At 40.9% G+C, this 18,952-nt stretch overlaps 1 protein-coding gene across 2 annotated transcripts; it reads left to right on the plus strand.

Moving 5' to 3' along the window:
- Nucleotides 1-333: 333 nt before the first annotated feature.
- TMF1 (TATA element modulatory factor 1) lies at nt 334-18,270 on the plus strand. Of its 2 annotated transcripts, none has more exons than XM_086469795.1 (17): nt 334-475; nt 2,999-4,251; nt 6,057-6,160; nt 7,056-7,182; nt 8,111-8,216; nt 8,851-8,993; nt 9,540-9,706; nt 9,874-10,030; nt 10,521-10,613; nt 11,229-11,385; nt 12,115-12,307; nt 12,642-12,711; nt 12,795-12,887; nt 13,934-14,044; nt 14,659-14,805; nt 15,316-15,441; nt 16,294-18,270. In XM_086469795.1, the coding sequence occupies exons 1-17, from the start codon at nt 334-336 to the stop codon at nt 16,435-16,437; spliced, it is 3,333 nt and encodes a 1,110-aa protein (XP_086325921.1). In that variant the 3' UTR covers nt 16,438-18,270. The 2 variants fall into 2 exon arrangements, with proteins under 2 accessions (XP_086325921.1, XP_086325919.1); XM_086469793.1 differs by having other exon boundaries at nt 2,999-4,245.
- Nucleotides 18,271-18,952: the final 682 nt, after the last annotated feature.

Genomic DNA, 18,952 nt, shown 5'->3' on the forward strand with positions numbered 1-18,952 from the left:
GCCATGACAGCTACCGAGGCGGAAGTGGAGGCGGGTTTATAGACCCCCTCCCATGACAAGTACTGAGGCAGGAGTCCGTGCGCTGCCTCATCGTGACGTGCCAGGGGGATGGGGCGGGGCTGCGCGCGAGCTCGTTTGCGACGTGGAACCCGGCGGCGCGCAGGCGCGGGGCCGCCGCCTCCTCCCGTCCCCTCCCCGCCGCGCCGAGCCGAGCCGGAGGCCGCCGGCCCCGCCGCCGCTGCCGGGGAGCGGGCTGTGAGGGCGGGTCGGGACCCGCCCCTGTGCTTGTGGCCCGGGGCCGCCGCCGCCGCGCGGGGCCAGGCAGCGCGGAGGATGAGCTGGTTCAACGCCTCGCAGCTGTCCAGCTTCGCCAAGCAGGCGCTGTCGCAGGCCCAGAAGTCTATCGACCGGGTGCTGGACATCCAGGCCGAGGAGAGCCCCTGGCCCGACGCCGTCATCCCCGACTACGGCGACGGTAAGCGTGGGCGACGGCGGGCTGCCCTCGCCGCGCCGCCAGCACCCCGTGTGGGGCGGGCCGGGCCGCCTCACCCCACGGCCCTCGCAGCGGGCTTGGCCGGGGCCTTGCCCTCACCCTGCCCCTCCGCCCCCATCCCCTGTCTCTCCCCCTTAATCCCGGGCGGGGGTTACACTCATGGCGGTTTAACCGGCCCTCCTTCTCCGAAACCCATTCTGCAGCTCCTGGGGGACTTCTCGTTCCCCTCTTACAGGCGAGGGAGGGGTGACACTGGCAAAGAGCTGAGGAAGCCTCAGCAGCACACGCAGAACCTGGTTGGTGCCACCAGTGTCGTGCTTTACTGCATGGGTAGTGCTGTGCTTCATACGTGTGTTTCTCAAGGTGTTATTTTTTTTGCTGAGGGACTAATAGGTGATAAAACCCGCTCAGTTAATAAAAAAGGGGAAATTACGGTCTTTCTGAGGCAGGCATGACTTCACTCCTTGCGACAGGGAGAGCAGAGCACAAGCTGAAAGTCTGGTCCACGTAAACCAAGTGTCTCCGCTTCTTGTGGCGTTAAGTTCATCATCCTGGAACATCTGTTGAGAGGAATGTGTTGGTGGAAAAATGGTCACGGCTTGGTTATGAGGAAGTGTCTCTGTTGTACGTGTGCCTGATGTAGAACCTGAGAGAATGGTCAGCCCTGAGTTGCTGTTTGGAAATGGAGCAGCAAAAAGGAGCCCTCTCATTAGAAACGTGTCATCCCCTCCCCCTCCCCCGCAAATAATGCCTTAAAGATAAGAATGAATGAAGAAGAGGATGGGAAACTAAGTCATCTGGAATCAGCGTCCTGATTGCAACTGTATGTAGAAGAAATGTATGTATTTGTAGGAGGAAGTTGTTGCCAGGTATACCCACAGCAGAGTTAGGTTTCTGAAAATTGAAAGTGTAACAGTTGAAAGTGTTCTCTAGATTGGTTGCTTGGCAAAGCGTGGGGTCAGTTTTGCATGTCTTCAGCCCTTTGTGGGAAGAAGGGCTCAGCAGTCACTTAAGTAGTCCAGTGTCATCTTAAATTACAGGAATTGTTTATAGAAGACTGTGTTGTGCTTAGTTTCTTAAGACTTTAGACTTGTCCAAACCGTTTTTTAATATCTTATGAATTACAGAACTACCATAAGTACTAAGAAAAGCAGCAAAGATCAGCCTGCATCTGTTTTCCAGGGAAAACATATTTATTTTTAAAAACAGCCAAAATATTTTCTGAGTGTTCCAGTTCACTCACAGGGCTTTTTCTAAAGCTATTAGATCATAGACAGGGTAGTAATAAATCAGAGGTTTGTAGTATTTTTGGCAAAGAGAGCTATACTTATCTGAATCTGAGATCTTGATAGCCAATAGCTATCAACAGTTTCTGAAAATGATAGTCTGCTTTAAATATTATAAGTCGGCATTTTTAATAGATGCTGCTGTATAAAGTGAGCTTGTTTTTAAGTAGCCTGAAATAGTTACATTATCCAGATTATGTTTGTAGGTACAAAATAAAATTGGGTAATAGTCTTTGATTTATCTTTCTTACTTGAGGTCCTATTGAAATTTGATGCTCAAATTCTTGTTTTCCTTGCTGTTGACAAGTCCTGGAAAACCTGCAAGAAATACAATAGAAGGAATTGTTGACGTTGCTTTAGGGCAGCTTCAGAACTAATCAATTCAGTATTTCTCCACAGGAGAAGAAAACTGTCATCTTAGCTGGGCTGCTGACAGTGTGTATTGTCAGCTTCATGCTGTTGCTTGGTGTGTGAGGAAAAATACAAAGCCTCTCACAGACTGAAAGGGCAAGAACCTTCTTATAGTGTAAATTTTACAAGTATTTAAAGCTTTTTTCCCCCCCTGTTTTCTGTAATGGTGTGTGAAGTGTTTGTCTGTGTGTTACTGGCAAGTAACTTTTAAGACCTAGTAATTTTTTTCTCCTTTTGTAATCTCTGTAATTCTCTACTTTTAAAGTACAGTTTTTCAGATTGTTTTGCCTGGCTGCTTCTCGCTATAGGAAGCAGGAGGCCAATTCCCTTTCACTTGTTCCCTTTGCAAAGGAAATGCTTGATTTTTTGTGCCCAAAGAGGCTTCAGACTTGCCCTTACAGCTCTCGGAGTGCTGAGTGGGCTTAATTCCCCTTCCCAGACACTTCTGTTCATCTTCTTTCTGAAATTCTCACTCTTGGATTTACTGATGTAATTTGTGTGTAGTTTCTTTCTGCATTTGCCTGAGTTACTGTTTAACAGGAGGGAGCAAGTTGGTTCCATTCAGGTACTCCTACTTTCTAGACATGTCTGTGTCCACCTTAAGTCTTAGAATTACTTTGTGTCTCCCTTAAGCTTCTTTTGCTTTGTCTAAAAATCGCTTCCAAGCTTTGTAAGGAAGTAGTAACGAAAAGGATGCTATTTGTAACATGTATTATATTCACTGTAAGTTATGTGGTACTGAAAACTTTTTTTCTGAACTGTTGCATCTAAAAAGACATTTTATTGTAACAATTTTTTCTTGTTATAGGAACAAATTCTCTCATAAGTGGAGGATGGGATACATCTTCCTGGGGGTTAAGCTCCAACACAGAACCGCAGAATCTGCCAATGTCGCCAACAGCAATCACGAAGCCAGTGAGGAGGACGGTAGTAGATGAATCTGAAAACTTCTTCAGTGCCTTTCTCTCTCCGACAGAGGTTCAGAGTATACAGAAAAGTCCAGTGGTGTCCAAACCTCCAGCCAAATCACAGCGACCCAAAGAGGAGGTGAAAAGCACTTTGAAGGAGTCTCAGCGCCCCAGTCAGCTGGAAGCACCAGTGACAACAGAGGCAGAAGTGAAGGATTCCTCTGTAAATGGCCTGGTGGACTTGAAAATCCTTGATCTTCCCAAGGAGAAATCAGAAGAGCATTCTGTGCTCAACTCCAATGCCAAGCCTGAAGAAAGCACAAATGAAGTTACTGACAAAAAGGTGTCTGCTCTGAGTTTGGAAGTATCTGAAGATGCTCTTAATGAAAAATCCAGTGTGGGAGGGGATGGAAGAGGAGGCGCCCTAGACAGCGCTTCGCAGCCCCTTACTGCGGGTGCGAAAGACGTGGGTTTGGAGACTAAGGAGCGAAAGACTGAGGACAGGCAAAGCAATACACCCTCACCTCCAATTAGCACTTTCTCCTCGGGGACATCCACAACTAGTGATATTGAAGTTCTGGACCATGAAAGTGTAATAAGTGAGAGCTCGGTAAGTTCAAGACAAGAAGCTGCAGATTCAAAATCCAGCCTTCACCTCATGCAAACGTCGTTTCAGCTCTTATCTACATCGGCCTGTGCAGACTATAATCGTTTAGATGACTTTCAAAAAATGACCGAGAGTGGCTGCTCCTCTGATGCTTTTGAAAGAATCGATTCGTTTAGTGTACAGTCTTTAGATAGCAGGAGTGTGAGTGAAATAAATTCAGATGACGAGTTATCAGGCAGGGCTTCAGCTTCTGCTTCAGCTTCTGTTGCTGTCAGTCCTTCTGCGCCAAAGACAGAAGCGGCTGATGCCCTGAAGAATGAATCTGAAAACTTGAATGACGCTCCTGTTTTACACGCTGAGGAAGCTGAGATGGAAGAGAGTGGGAGAAGTGCGACCCCTGTTAATTCTGAGCAGCCAGATGTTTTGGTTGCTACTGTGCAAACTGTTGAAGAACAGATTGTGAAGGAGGAGACTGAGCCGCAGCAAGATGCTGCTGAAAAATTGTTAGAAGAGGACACTGAAAAGCAAGAGCTTAAAAAGGTAACTGTACAATGTTTGGTGTTTGGGTTTTTTTTTTGCAAAAACACCCTTTAATTACAAGTGAAACTCCTGTCATCTCCTTATATAGGCATTAGCGTCACCATAGTCGAATGAATTAATTGATGCTGAGCTACCTTACCTTGTAGAAGACTGCCCTTGATCTTCTGCAGCGGAAGGATACTGGTGAAATTTCTGGTCAAATAGTTTTGGGTTTCACCTAACCCACCTAGTTATCATTATTGTGAATTGTGAGCAGTGCTAGCAAACAGGGAGCCTCGATAAATTGAACGTGTTGTTTTAATTCCTTGGTGTATTTTTTTTTTTCTGTGAAGGGTGGAGGAGATTCCTCGAAGTATTTTGATTTGAATTATGGATCTACGAGGCTTTAGTATTTCAGCAATAATCAAGATAATATTTTGCAAGCATTTTTTTCCACAGACTTAGAAACTGTCAAAATTCAATTACTAACACTCCAGGAGTGTTACTCATGTTTGTTGAGGACAGCAGTAGTTAGTGTAAATAAGTCCTTTTTACGAGGTAAATTAATGGGTTTTTTTTCAGCAGAAATAATCTTTACTTTTAAAAAGGAGGTACACTAGGCTTTTTAATGAAGAGAATAAGCATAGTCTGAATAGTGGATAGATTAAAAGAAATTTGTATGGCTAGTTTAGGTAGGTGGAGTGACCAGAAATGGGATGAAGTAGGATGCTGAGGTGTATGGAAGGCTAAACTGGAGCTCTCAAGCAGTGTGTTTTGTCCAGTTCTACCAATGTATTGTGCGTGCTGTCTTTTTTCCATGTCCTTTGTGACCTTTCTGTCCCTCTATTCTTGTTTTTAGTTTCTGAGCTCCTTTGCTTTGCTCTGTTTCTTTGCATGTTGCTTTACATAGTCTGTGTGCCTCATGTGGGACATAAATGGGCCCTTCTCGTGGCCATGCCCCACAGACGTGTTTGCAATACTGATGCTGTTTCCTACAGTAGTAAGGGAAAAAGCAATTGCTTATGGGAGTTCATAAAATGTTTTTTAATGGAAAACTTTTTTTTGTATGTTGTTTAAATTCCTTGGGGAACTCCAAAGCCATGGACTGTTATCCATAAGTTTTCCTAGCTGGAATGGTTTTATACGTTGTGGGAAATCGTAGTAATGGGCCACAGCAAATTTTGTCTTTCGTTGGCCATCTTAAGCTACACTTGCAGAATCTGTTTAATTTGTTTACATTTGTGTATTTGCATGTGTGTTCATGTTATTCCTCTATATTTAGCTTTCCAAAATCTGGTATTAAGAAATTATTTTGATCACGTGAGCTGAGAGCTCTTGATGCTGCCTGAGAGTTTTCTTTCCTCATTTGATGCAGTTTTGCTGCTTTGTGCTAACATTTCATGGAAGAGACCTTCCAGTGTAAATTATGCTGTGATTCTGTAAAGAGTGGTATAGGGACACTGGGAGTCCTAACGGTTAACGTTAGCTATAGTTTTATAGGCTATTAGCTCTGTTTAAAAACTTCATTTATTATTAAATATAACTATTGATGACTTTGTTGAGGAACTTAGCTGAGCCACATGTGCTTACTTCATGGAATTTCTACACCTGTAGAAAAGAAGTGTATTGTGTTTAGATATTGCTTAGTTCTAAATGAATGTGGCAGAAACATGGTAATCCTCACTGACTTTTACCTTGAATTCCTAAAAACATTGACAAGTTCAGCTTTAAATAGTGTTGGGAGGGAATGGTGGGGGGAAAGGGGAAGCCTGCCCCTCTTGTGTTTTAATTGTCCCATTCATCTGATCTTTATCTGTAAAAACATTGTCCAGATGATTGATTCATTAACTGAGAAACTGGAGAAGAGGGAAATACAGTTATTAAGTGCTAGTAAAGAAAAGGCACGCCTGGAAGAAGCTTATGATAACCTAAAAGAGTAAGTATGAAAATATACACAGTAGTGGGTGTAACTGTAACTTTGCTGTAATACAAACAGTAGACAATATTGTAAAACAAGTAGCTTTATAACTAGAACAAAGGCTGCAAGGGTTGTGCACTGCTGGGGAAAGGTGGAACTAAGGATTGCATGTGCTGTGATGATATTTTTGTAAAGACAGGTTATTTCTTGGGGCCAGAATCTTTTGGGAAGAGGCTAGTGAAAGATTTTTTTTCAATAAGTAAGCAGTAGGAATGACAAACGGATGTGTAGAGTGAGACTTGGTTATTAATGAAGATCTTTGTTGTAAGACTGGATTCAGCTATTAAGGGAGGCTGACTTTTCTGATGCAGGTGGACGAACCTGGTTTACTAATTTGTTGACTAAAATGTAGGCAGTGAAAGTGTGGTAGAAGGGCTGGTTGTAGGAAAAAAACCTGAATTCGCTATTTAATTCAGTTAAAATGAAAAGGAAAAAAAATGGAAAGTTGGATTTGCCGGTTTACCTGTCAAATATCAAGTTTAAAATTTGCAGATAATACGTGAAGGTATTGTTTAATGACTAAATTGATCTTAACTTAAAAATACATTAAATCATTTGCCCCGTATATGATACAGACTATGGTTAATCAGAAAGAACTTGATTAAGGGGCAAAACATGTAAGGTGAATCAAGCATGTAGTTGTTTTCAAGGGTAAATTACTGAATTAAAAAAAGATATTTGATTAGTACTTCTAATATGGATGTGGTTTTTTGACTTCTGGTTAGTGTGTCTGAAGTAATAATAATAATAAAAATAAAACCACATTTTAGAAGCATTTAAGACAACCTGTTGCAAATAGCTTGGAATGTCACGTAACCACATAACTGTTCTGAAATGTTAATTTTAAATGTAGTGAAATGTTTAGAATGAAAGAAGAGAGCAGTAGCCTTTCATCTCTGAAAGAGGAGTTTGCTCAGCGAATTGCGGATGCTGAAAAGAAGCTCCAGCTGGCCTGCAAAGAAAGGGATGCAGCTAAAAAGGTAATTTTTAGTGATGTTAATGTTTATTATTTTAGAATACAAATTTCTTGAGGTAAATTCCTCCAAATTAAGCTAGGGAAAAGCATGAGACCGACAGGTGCTGTCTCATGGTGTTAGTAACTACCATAAGCTGATTCTGGCCTCCCAGGCTGCTTGTTCTTTCCTTGTGTTGACGCTTGTATGTTTGGCACCATATTGTGAACCAAGTTGAAGAACTCCTTTGAGTTGAAGTTAGTCTGGTTTAGGAAGAAAGGTTTAACGTCTGCTGTTATTTACCTTGTACCCAGGTATGCATTTGCTTTGGTGTGAGGGAGAGGAATAGCCTGGGGGTGTGGTGGAGGGTGGGAATGGCTTTGGGGGATTAACTTGTAGGAAGATTAAGGACCGATGATGGATGGGTTTGGATTGAGCAAAGAAGTCTGCAGCAACAAAGTTTTAAGGAGTTGAAATGTTCTTGACCCCGTATTGCAGCATTACGTTTCTCTAGCTTATTGCTAGTCTGCAAAAAGGAAGCTCAAAGCTGCAACTGGAAAAAAAAAATATATTTCGCAGTTGTTTTGTGGCTGCGTTGGCACAGTAGTGTGTTAAAAAAAACTGATACTGGTGTGTGAATATAACATTTTGTTTTTACTATATTGCAAAAGTTTTGAAGTATAGAAAGTGGAATGGAAGGGGGAGTTGGAACAAATTGTACAGACCGTTTATGGAGTCTCAGTCCTTGGAGGTTTTTAAAACTTGATGGAATAAGGCTGTGAGCAATCTGATTTTATCAGATAATCACCAGAGTTCCCTTCTGACCTAAACTGTTTTCGAAGAAAAGCCTTTTGAGAGGAAGGGGAGAAGAAAAAGGTGATCAGTGTAACTTACTGAGCGTTTTCCCTAAATATATTTTAATAAATGGTCCTAAGTATTTTATCCTATTATTTAGGAAGTAAAGACTGTTAAAGAAGAATTAGCTACTAGACTTAATACCAATGAAACTGCCGAATTACTGAAAGAAAAAGAAGAGCAAATCAAAGGATTAATGGAGGAAGGTGAGGATTAAAATTTTCTTTTTAATAGTAAAAGTTTGTAGAATAGTTTGAAACGTAGTGCCTTCACGTATGAGCCTTCTTTATGTGTGGAAAAATACACCATTTGGAGCATGTTAGATGTTTCTGAACATTTGAACCATTTATTAATAGCAACAGGAGGGGTCAGATAGAGATGGCTAGAGGGGTACTTTCTGCAGTATGCATTGAAAGGTGCTGTGAGATAAAACCAGCTTGCAGTACAGTGCTCCTGTTTCTACAGCAGAAGTCTAACTAGGGCTTTGTTCAAGGCATTTCTGCAGTGTCTCCTGTACTACCTTTTAGTTTGGAAGCGAAATATAGTTGCTCAATGAACAGGCTGTTTTGTTTTTTTTTCCTGATATGATGAGCTCATTTGCTTTACTTTCAAAGCCTTTCACTGCTTGTCCGATCTCACTATAGCTTACTGTAGCAAGGTCATGTCAGAATAAGGTAGATCTAAAACTTAAGAGCTTGCATGAAAAAACGTAAGAGTAAGTGTTTCCATACATACATGATTGTTATTTTCATGGGACTGAAGAGTAGGGGGAGGTGTGAATAGAGAGAGTTCATAGAATAGCAGCAATATGGACCAGCTTTGCGTTCATTTTCTTCACAGGAGAAAAACTTTCCAAGCAGCAGCTGCACAATTCCAACATTATTAAGAAACTAAGAGCCAAAGAGAAAGAGAGAGAAAATATTAACACAAAACAGAACAAAAAGATTAAGGAATTGGAAGAGGAGTTGCAGCATTTAAAACAGGTGAGATATTTGGCATTAAATTTTTTTTAAGCCTTTTTTTATTAGCTGCGGAGTAGCCTTTTGGGGAAACTCTAGAGCGGCTGATATTTTCTCTTTTTTCTGTTTCATATTATTGGAACACTGCGATGTGGTTTCTGTCTGTGTTCTCAGAGCAGTTTAATGCTACAATCAGGTATTTTTCCAGCTGCTTGTTTGCACTCGCACTGCTGGTTATCAGGTGGGCTGACCAAATTCAGTGCACTGAATTTTAGTTGGGAAACCTGTACCAGCAAAATCTGGGCAGGTTTTTTTGTCTTCATCAGTGGTTGAGTCAAGACCTTAGAAGCAGCAGACTCAGTTTGAGGACATATGTGACACTGTGGTGAAGACCCCCCTCCTCTTCAAAAGGAAGCGAAATCTTTCTCTTTTGGCAAAGTGTTAGATGGGTTTAGTCACTTTGTGTAACTTCATCCTGAGCTGGTTGCCACGGTTGTCATTGTCCTTTGATGGCATTGTCTGCCCAGTGTACTGGGATTAGTCTCATGCTTGTTGTTTGCTCTCCGATAGGTGCTTGATGGCAAGGAGGACCTTGAGAAGCAGCATCGAGACAGCATTAAACAACTGAACAGTGTTGTAGAGCGGCAGGAAAAGGATCTTGGTAAACTTCAGGCAGAAGTGGAAGACCTTGAAGAACGGAACAGAAGTGTCCAGGCAGCGCTTGACAGTGCATACAAGTAAGCAGATATTTGTGTGCCTGAATTCAGCCACAGATTCAGCTTCTGTGTCTGTTTCTTGTGCAGTGCTTGTGGAATGTCAATATATAACAAACTTATTCTCAGCGTCACTGCTGGCATGGTATAAAGTGTAAGTGCTTTGCCTTTGGGGTTTTTTTCTTCCTCAGGGAACTTGCAGATCTTCATAAAGCTAATGCTACGAAGGACAGCGAGGCACAAGAAGCAGCCCTGAGTCAGGAGATGAAGGCAAAGGAGGAGCTTGGATTAGCTCTGGAGAAAGCCCAGGATGAGGCACGGCAGCAGCAAGAAGCTTTGGCAATTCAGGTGAGTCTTAAATGCAGCAAATAAAACTTTTCGTGGAGGAGCTGAATGTGCTTGGACGGTGCGTGCACCTGACATAATGCACCAGGTGCAACATGAGGTGGAACTCATTTTTGTGTGCTTAGCAAATACCCAAGGGATTTCTTTCCTGTGAACTTGTTCAGTCTTTAGTGGTAGTTGGGCTAAGCTTTAGAATTTAATTTTATTTAAAAATACTTTTAATTCTACTTGTCTAAATAAAGGGACTTTGACAGGCTCTGTGTGAAGTTTGTAGTGCTCTTACCGTGAGGCAAAGTTGAAGAAATTGAGTTGGACACAATTTGTAGTGAGATAAATGAGCGTAACTGGCTGTGTGCGTGCGAAACTTCAGCCTTTAGCTTGTAAACACACATACCCTGTCTAACAGCGCTCGAAACGGTGTAGGACTGTAGTGATGAAGAGGTGGTTCTGTACCTTTTGGCAAGAGATTAGTGCTGATGTCTTGTTTATTTAGGTGGCGGACCTGAGGCTAGCGCTGCAGCGTGCAGAGCAGCAGGCAGCAAGAAAAGAAGACTATTTACGCCAGGAAATCGGTGAACTACAACAGGTGCTGTAGCAAATAGATGGTGCCAGCTTGTGTCTGCAAGGAGGGCTCCTAAACACTGAAAAGGAAAGCTAGTGTGACATTAATAGCTTGAAGAGGCGGCTTTGGTTTCCTGGTTACCTGCTGTGTTTGTCCTGTGTAGAACAATAATAAAAATGTTAAAGGAAATGTTTTTTTTAATCATATATTGAAACCAAAATCATTATTTTTATGATGCCTTGTAAGTGTAATGCTGTCATTTTAGTATAAGACAAAGTACAGCCATTAAGTTTGTAATAGTCCTCTAAAATTGCCAGCAAATATGTTCTGAATTACTCTTTAGGCTGCTCCTTGAGAATATATTTCTTGTTCTTAAGGTCCAGAAATCAGACAGGTTGTTGCCAAAATCTTTCAAGTGGTGTCCAGAGGGATCTTGAAATGAAAATTTCAGGGCTGTTGCTCTGTCATGTATCTAAAAATGTTAGGCTTCTGTCTTGAAATTTCACACTTTACTGTGAGTCTGAACATAGGAATTTTAGAATGTAAAGCAACTGCTATGTGTTTAGCTGAATTCTGTATTAAATCTTTTAATCTATCATATGCTTTTAAAGCTCAATTGTATTTAATTTGTGATTTCAGAGACTGCAAGAAGCAGAGAGCCGGAACCAAGAACTGAGTCAAAGTGTTACATCTGCTACACGGCCACTTCTCCGTCAGATAGAAAATCTTCAAGCCACGCTGGGAGCACAAACCTCTGCATGGGAAAAACTGGAAAAGAACCTTTCTGACAGACTTGGTAAGATGTTTTTAGCTTTTACTGAGCAGTGAGGCTCTTGATGAAGATGTGAGATGGCTGAAGGTAAAGGAAAAGAGCTTGGCACTTGCCCAAAGTGTAGATGGTGGGTCAGGAGAGATGAGCACAAAATGTTTTTCTGTAAGGAAATGGTATGTGGGGTATTCTGCCAAGGTTCTTGGACAGGTAATTCACTGATTCTCTCTAAACCGCAGTGTAATGTGACATTGAAGGATACAGGTGTTAAGGTGTACATGTCCTTACAGCAGCTAAAGGAAGGATGGACATTGAGACGCTGGAAGTACACCAGCGTTTTCACTTGTCCAGCCTGGTGCTTAGATTCTGTGTTGTGAAGGTTCGAGTCATTTACTTCCCTGTCTGCGTTGGTAATGAGGCATGTATTTGATACAGTAGTAGTCTGTGATTTTTAAGTGAAAATGCATAAAATGCTCAAAGGTGGACCCAGAGAAATTCTTCCTTTCTAGAGGCAATCTGTAGTTGTGTATTGCATTCTGAAAGAGGATGAAGTCTCAGTGTTCTGCATTGCCTTGATCCTCTAACTGTGTGGTGGAAAATACTTAATTTCCTTAAGAACAGAAAACATTTTTAAAGAAAAATTAGTTGCATATAAAAAAAATCTCAAATTCCATTTTGATGCGTAAGTAAATGGCCCATATTATACGTGTTTGATCAAAAAAGTTAAATTCCATATTTTTCTTTACTTAATGTTAGGTGAGTCTCAGACTCTTCTAGCAGCAGCTGCCGAGAGAGAACGGGCTGCTACAGAAGAACTTCTGTCTAATAAAATTCAGATGTCTTCTACTGAATCTCAGAATAGCCTTTTAAGGCAAGAAAATACACGCCTTCAGGCTCAGCTGGAAGTGGAGAGAAACAGACTGAAGAAAATGGAAAATGAAAACAGTAGGTGAGTTGGTTTTTTTGGTTAACAGTGTCTCTTTAACATAGTAGTGAAATGGAGTAATGTATCTCTCACCTCACCGTCTGCAGCAGATCTCTGCACGTTGGAAGCCTTGATGCTTTCGGGTGTTGATGTGACTGTGCAAAGCGGTGGCAGCCGTTGATAAAGCTGCCTTGTTCAGGGTGTTTTGTTTTCTTTTACTAAAGATCGTCTGAAGTATGTTGCTTTCATAATGTTTTAAAGCCTTGAAGCTGTGTTTGTTTCAAAAGTATATGAATCTAAAGCAAACAGAGAATACTTATTTACTGACTTTCTCTACCTCTTTCTTTCCCCAATGTAGGTATGAGATTGAATTAGAAGGACTCAAAGATGAGTATGCGAAAACCTTGGAAGATGCAAAGAAAGAAAAGGTACGGCCTCCTTCAGCTGTGAGACATGTTATCACTGAAGTCTGAGCTAGCAGGAGTTTAACAGGTTGTATTTATTTTTGTAGACACTGCTGGCTACTCAGTTAGAAATGGAGAAGATGAAAGTTGAACAGGAAAGAAAGAAGGCGGTTTTTGTGCAAGAAGCAGCGAAGGAGAAGGTACCAAAATCTAACCTTTCTGTTCAGCCTTGTTGCTGCTATCATTGTTTTGGTAGGTAGCTGGAACCCGAAACTGTCAGCCTGGGCACCGGGGACTTGGCTTGCCCTTTGTCGGGGCTGCCTTTTGTTTCCAGCAAAATAAGTAAGCGCTTGTGTGGTACTCGCTGGAATGAGTCTGGAGTAATAGTCTGTTGAACCTGAGAAAAGATAAAATATGGATAATGATTAGTTTAATCTTCAGATTTTATTTTTTTTGAGTGTTCTTGGATTCTTTTTCTTCTGAAGTCACTTGGTTTCTTAGCTTAGATGACTAGCGTTGCTTCCACTGAATTCCTGTTTTGGGTTTCAGGTGGCTCTGTGTGCTGTACCACACCCTTTCTAGTCACAAGCCACAGAACAGTCCCCAACAGTCAGTGACTTTGTTACTGCTAATTAGTGGTTGATACTCAAGTAAAACTGTTTCTATTACTGGTTTCCTATCATCTCGAGTTCTAAAATCTAAGTGCTTTATCCTTCAGAGGCTAGCATACTTCCAGATACTGCCTGTAAAAAGAGGTTAGTCTGTTTGGAAGGGATGTCAGTAAGGTGAGAAATCTCAGAATTGATTTAATATACTTTTTATTTTAAAAAAGAAAGTATTGACATGCATTCTAAAAGGAGACATACTTCTGGGTTTACAGTGTTCTTCTTGTGATACATTTGGGCATACAAAACTGCCTCTGAATCTCCCTTGGCTACTTGAAAGAGAAATTCTTTTGGTGTAATTTGCAACTTCTGTCTGAATTTCCTGGCAAGTTGGAGGATTTGAACGTAGGCTAGAGGTGTTAGTAGCGCAGTAGTTCTTCATTGTTGAACTTTCCTGTGTTTTAGGGGTGGGGGATGGGGAAAGGTTACCTCTTGCATTCTGTTCTGTAGTTGTTGGTGGAAAAGGGCAGTCTGTTCTTTACAAGATGGTGAAAGATGGATTCTGTAAGCCTTTTTCTTTATCTGACTGGTGGTATTGTGTGGGGGGGGGTTTATTGGGTTTCTTTGGTTTTTTTTTTAAGGATCGGAAGTCATTTACAGTGGAAACTGTTTCAAGTACTCCAACTATGTCACGCTCTAGTTCCATAAGTGGAGTTGACATGGCAGGTCTTCAGACATCTTTCCTCTCACAGGTATCATACATCAGTTATATTGGTCTTTTTTGTTGACAATCTGCTTTTTTTTCTTCTTCAAGAACTTTTATTAATGTAGAAAACGACTCTTCAAGAGTGTATTGGCCTTAGACGAGGCAATTCCTATGTGGAAACGTGTAAAACCTGCTTACGAGATGTCTGTGACTGTAAAACATCTGCGAAAGACAGCGTGAAACTGCGACTGTTATTGCAGAGTAATATACACCTGTATTGGTGCTGAGTTCACGCGTCTAATTTCATCTAGGAGAACTAGTCACGCTAGTAGGAGTCAAATCAATGGATTTATTTTTACTAGCAATCCTGGTTTGGGCCACAGCCCTGCTCCCTCGGCAGTATCACATGGTCTGTGTGAAGCCTGCTGCTTCCGCTGCTTTCCTGCGGGTGCCTTATCGGTGTCGTTGTGTAGGTGACATGAGAACTGGCCAGTAAGGAGCTGTCTCCAGTTTTACCTATTCACCTTCCAGCCTTGAAACGCTTGCCTAGTAACAGTATCGCTTTAAATCTTGAATGAAACAGCACTTTGGGAGAGGGAAGATTCCAAAGGGTGCACACTTTTGTCTTAATTTCAAGCTTTTCTGACCTTTTGTTTGTAGGATGATCCTCACGACCACTCGTTTGGGCCAATAGCTACTAGTGGAAGCAATCTTTACGACGCTATAAGGATGGGAGCAGGTTCAAGTATAATTGAAAACCTTCAATCACAGCTAAAACTAAGAGAAGGAGAGATTTCACATCTACAGGTACTGTAGTTATATGACCAAACACAGCATTTATAAGTGTAAATACTAATGCAATCAATATTATATATTATAAATATGTTGAAATATAGGCAATATATATTTATATTGCGTAAAAAAATATATGCAATCAGTTTTATATTCAAAAAGCTTGGTCCCTCTCCTCGCAGCGGAGTGCATTCACTCTTCCCCTTTCGTGACAGTTCTGTTGACAGGATAGCCACTGGAGGTATGTGTAGGGGAGGGCAAGAGAAGGATTTGTTGCTTCCTTTTTTGTTTTGGCAAGGACCTATCCAGAAAACTGAACCTGTTTATCTGAAAAAGAAAACCAAAAAACAAACCAACAAACAAACTACTGATCAGATTTGAGAAGAAAGTGAGAGTGCTTCCAGGGTGTGTTGTTTCATAGTCTGGCTTAAGAAAAAGCCTTAATTACTGTATCAAAATATTTTGATACAGTCTTTTATAAATACGGTAAATTCTTTCCTCCTCCTAATTGTTGTGTTTACTTAGCTGGAAATCGGAAACCTTGAGAAAACTCGATCAATAATGGCAGAAGAACTGGTTAAATTAACAAATCAAAATGATGAACTTGAAGAAAAAGTGAAGGAAATACCAAAATTGCGTGTGCAGTTAAAGGTAAGTGTATTTCTGTGGTAAATCTGATGTAAAATTGACATATTTGGGTTTTTTAGGAATACCCCTATCAGTTTAGGGTTGTGTTCAAATCTGTCCCTAATCGTAAGTGAGCGAAGAGCCTGAGGGTTTTGGTTGGTAGCATCTGAAAATGCCTGCTCCGTGGCTCGGCAGTCACTTCAAAATGCTGCTGTTAGCAGTGTGTGCTCTGCTTCAGATGGTGTGCTAAAGCGGGGAGAGAATGGGGTTTTTGTTTCTCTCATTTAAGCCACTTGTCTGGAATTGGCCTTTTTAGTAAAGGGGGTGTTTTGATAAACAGCATGGATTGATGAGAGTTCGATGCAGAGCTGAACGAGTGTGCGGTATTGATACAGGTAGTGGGACAAATATTTTAATCCTCTGAGTGTTTAAGAGCTTAAATTGAAATATTGGAAATCGTTTTGGAATAATTCTGGAAATGATCGTTGTTCTGTAAATCCCGAAAGTTAAATTTCCCGATGAAGCATTTCACAAAGTGGTTGTTCCTGTGGTAAAACTTAAAGCAGTTTGCGAGCTGTGTGGTAACGCTTAGAGCAGTTGAACTCCAGGGTGCTTCAGTCCCGTGAAGCCAGCACTAACTCTTTGTAGTCAAGGATCTTTGTCTTCAGAGTATCTTCCTTTTGTACCTAGAATGTGAATCTAGCCATATTCAGAGAGGTGAAGCATTAAGTAATTTTGAAGAGTTTACTACGTGCTTCCCTGTAAAGTAGTTACGCTTTGATAAAATAAGTTATTTTTCCTGGTAGTGTAAAATGCTCTCCTAGCAGCCACTGTAAGGTGAAAAGCAGTCAGATAACAAACTCCGTGTCCTTGCAGGATTTGGATCAAAGATACAATACGATTCTTCAGATGTACGGAGAGAAGGCAGAGGAAGCTGAAGAGCTCCGTCTAGATCTTGAAGACGTGAAAAACATGTACAAGACTCAGATAGATGAACTTTTAAAACAAAGACAAAATTAATTCCTGCTGGAACTCCTAACACTATATGATAACAGATTGTAAAGATAATTGTTTATGTAAATGCTGGATTTAAATGTCTTGTAAAAAAAAAAAACAACCCTGTATTATAGAAGAGGTGACTATATAATAGAGTTCATATGTTGACACAAAATGAGTGCTTTAAGTGTCTTGTACTGTCTGCAGTTAAATTATTTGTGCAATATTTAAAATCTTTTTCCAGTCATCCCTTTATTTAAGTTTTTGCTAAACGGTGGACCATTTTACTTGTAAACAGTAGCAGAAATGATGATTGTTACCTCGTGAGACAGCACTGGAAGGCATGAGTTTTGCTAAAATAGCTTTTGATTCATAAACTCTTCATACCGATGAAAATGACGTCAGAAGTCTTTCTTAAGTGTTCTTAATAGGAGCTTTTCTAAAATCTCAAGAGTTAGTTTTTGATAACAAAACAGCAGTGGCTTGCTGTCTGCAGCATGATTGGTGGCTGCTTCTGACAGGAATTTCTCGTATTTGTACTCACAACATCTGAACGTGGTAGGATGATAATTCTCTATTCTTAGACAAATCGGATTAGCCTGACTGTTTCACGCTAAGTCCTCCAAGCAGAGCGTGAGACTCGGGTGAGACTTTATAAATTACTGCTCCATCTTGTGTATTGCTTGTGTTGTCTCATGAGCTGTCCAGAGACAGCAGCTCTGCTTTTACTTCTAAATGCATTTAACTTCTAACGCCAGCAATCTGAACTATTCCATAGTCTAGAGTTGGATGCAGATTTTTAACAGTCGCTAAAACAGTTGAGAAGAATGCAGAAAAATGATTTTTTTTTTTTTTAAATTAATTGCTGCTGCTCTCATGGTTCTTGTGTGTAAGTAGCAAGGTTGAGACTTCTTGCAAAATTGTACTGTGACTTCATGCAGTTTTCAAGCAAGTCTCCAGTGGCTGCGAAGTATTTCTCATGCCGTTCCTTAAGCAAGGTATTGGTCAAAGAGCATCCACGTGGCTTGAAGTTTAGCTGCATTTCTGGTAATGTCAGAGGAAACATTTGAATTGGACCCTTGGGAATGCTGGGAATCGGGGGAAGCAGCTTGCCTCTTCCTCTCCGCTCCAGACAGCGAATATTTTGCCACATCTCAGAACTGTGTCTGTAGTAGGTACTCATGTGAAAGGCTCGGCAGTGGAAGCTCTTTGCTTATCATACCCTTGCTTCTGTCGTGAGAGGGTTTTTTTACGTCTGTGCACGTTGTAATTTGTGTTGGGGAGCTCTGTTCCCGCTTGTGCGTTCAGTGGCCCAAGAGAGACGAAGGATGTGAATGATGAGAAATGGCTTTTGGGGAAAAGCCTCTCAGTAATACAAATTTTCTACAGGTTAGGGCTTTATTCCTCATTGGGAGAAGAGTTAGTCACTGGGGTTACACAGGCAAGGGTATGGTCCTGGAAGAGCCAGCTCAGTTGGAGATTCAGCCAGTTACTCTGTGGATTTCAATAAAGCCATAGCGCAGGAACATTAAAATTTGTCTTAACTCCCTGTCTCCAACAGAAACTTCTGCTTTAATAAGAGACTTTCTTATTTTATAAGAAGGTGGGAAGGAACGACCCTCTTACTGTCTTAGTTTCAGTTTTGGAAACCAAGGTGAAACCATTTTTCTTTTTAAAAAACCCTCAGAATTTAACACTTTGCCTTTGTATTGAAGCATGGTTGGTTGCTCTAAGTTTAAAAACCCAAACCCAAAACCACCCTCCATATAAAAGCACTTGTTGGAACTTAATGATTTGCTACATGTTAGTCATCATATGTGAATGTTAGTAGTTCAGCCTTTTCTTTAAAAAAAAAAACCCACCAAATTTTTATGATGGTCAAAGATTAGAAACTCTATTCAACTTTTATCTACTGCAGCAAAGAGATAAATTGCTGATTTTCACCATTTTTTTTTTTTACAGTCTTGGTAGACACATGAAGCACTCTTAGAAAAAAAAAAAAAATCTGTGAACTTTTATTTGGACCTGTTGCTGCCAGTGCTTTTGAAAGTGACTTTTCCTGTGTAATGTGTGAGTTGATACTCCATGAGGGCTGACACGGTGCAGTTTTGAGTGTGTCTCAGACCGTCTTGGGTTTTCATGAGGAGCTGAGGTAAATGGGACATTTTAACATGCAGTCAGCATTAACTGTTTTAGTTATAAAAGCCTTTGTCAGAGTATTAGCTTTTTATATTTTACAAAAGTAGATGTAAATATTTGTATTGATGTTTTTTGAATTCTTTGTTCCCATTTAGTGATACCTTTTCTATCACGTGAGAATCGGATGGCCTACTGTGTCTTAATCATCAAAGCCTTAGAAAATAAAGTGGCTGTTGGAAGGTAACGTAGACTTTAAAATGTTCTGGTTTGGTCATCTTTGATATCAATCTTGTATGCTCGTTTTGTGGAAACATTAACGTCTGCTCAGACACCTTAAGTTCATTGCTATTACTGAAATTGCCTAGAAAAGTAACATGTGAGAGGACTTAGGTCAAAACAC

This window comes from Leptosomus discolor, chromosome 9 (genome assembly GCF_034619465.1).
Source record: "Leptosomus discolor isolate bLepDis1 chromosome 9, bLepDis1.hap2, whole genome shotgun sequence".
Lineage (NCBI taxonomy): Eukaryota > Metazoa > Chordata > Aves > Leptosomiformes > Leptosomidae > Leptosomus > Leptosomus discolor.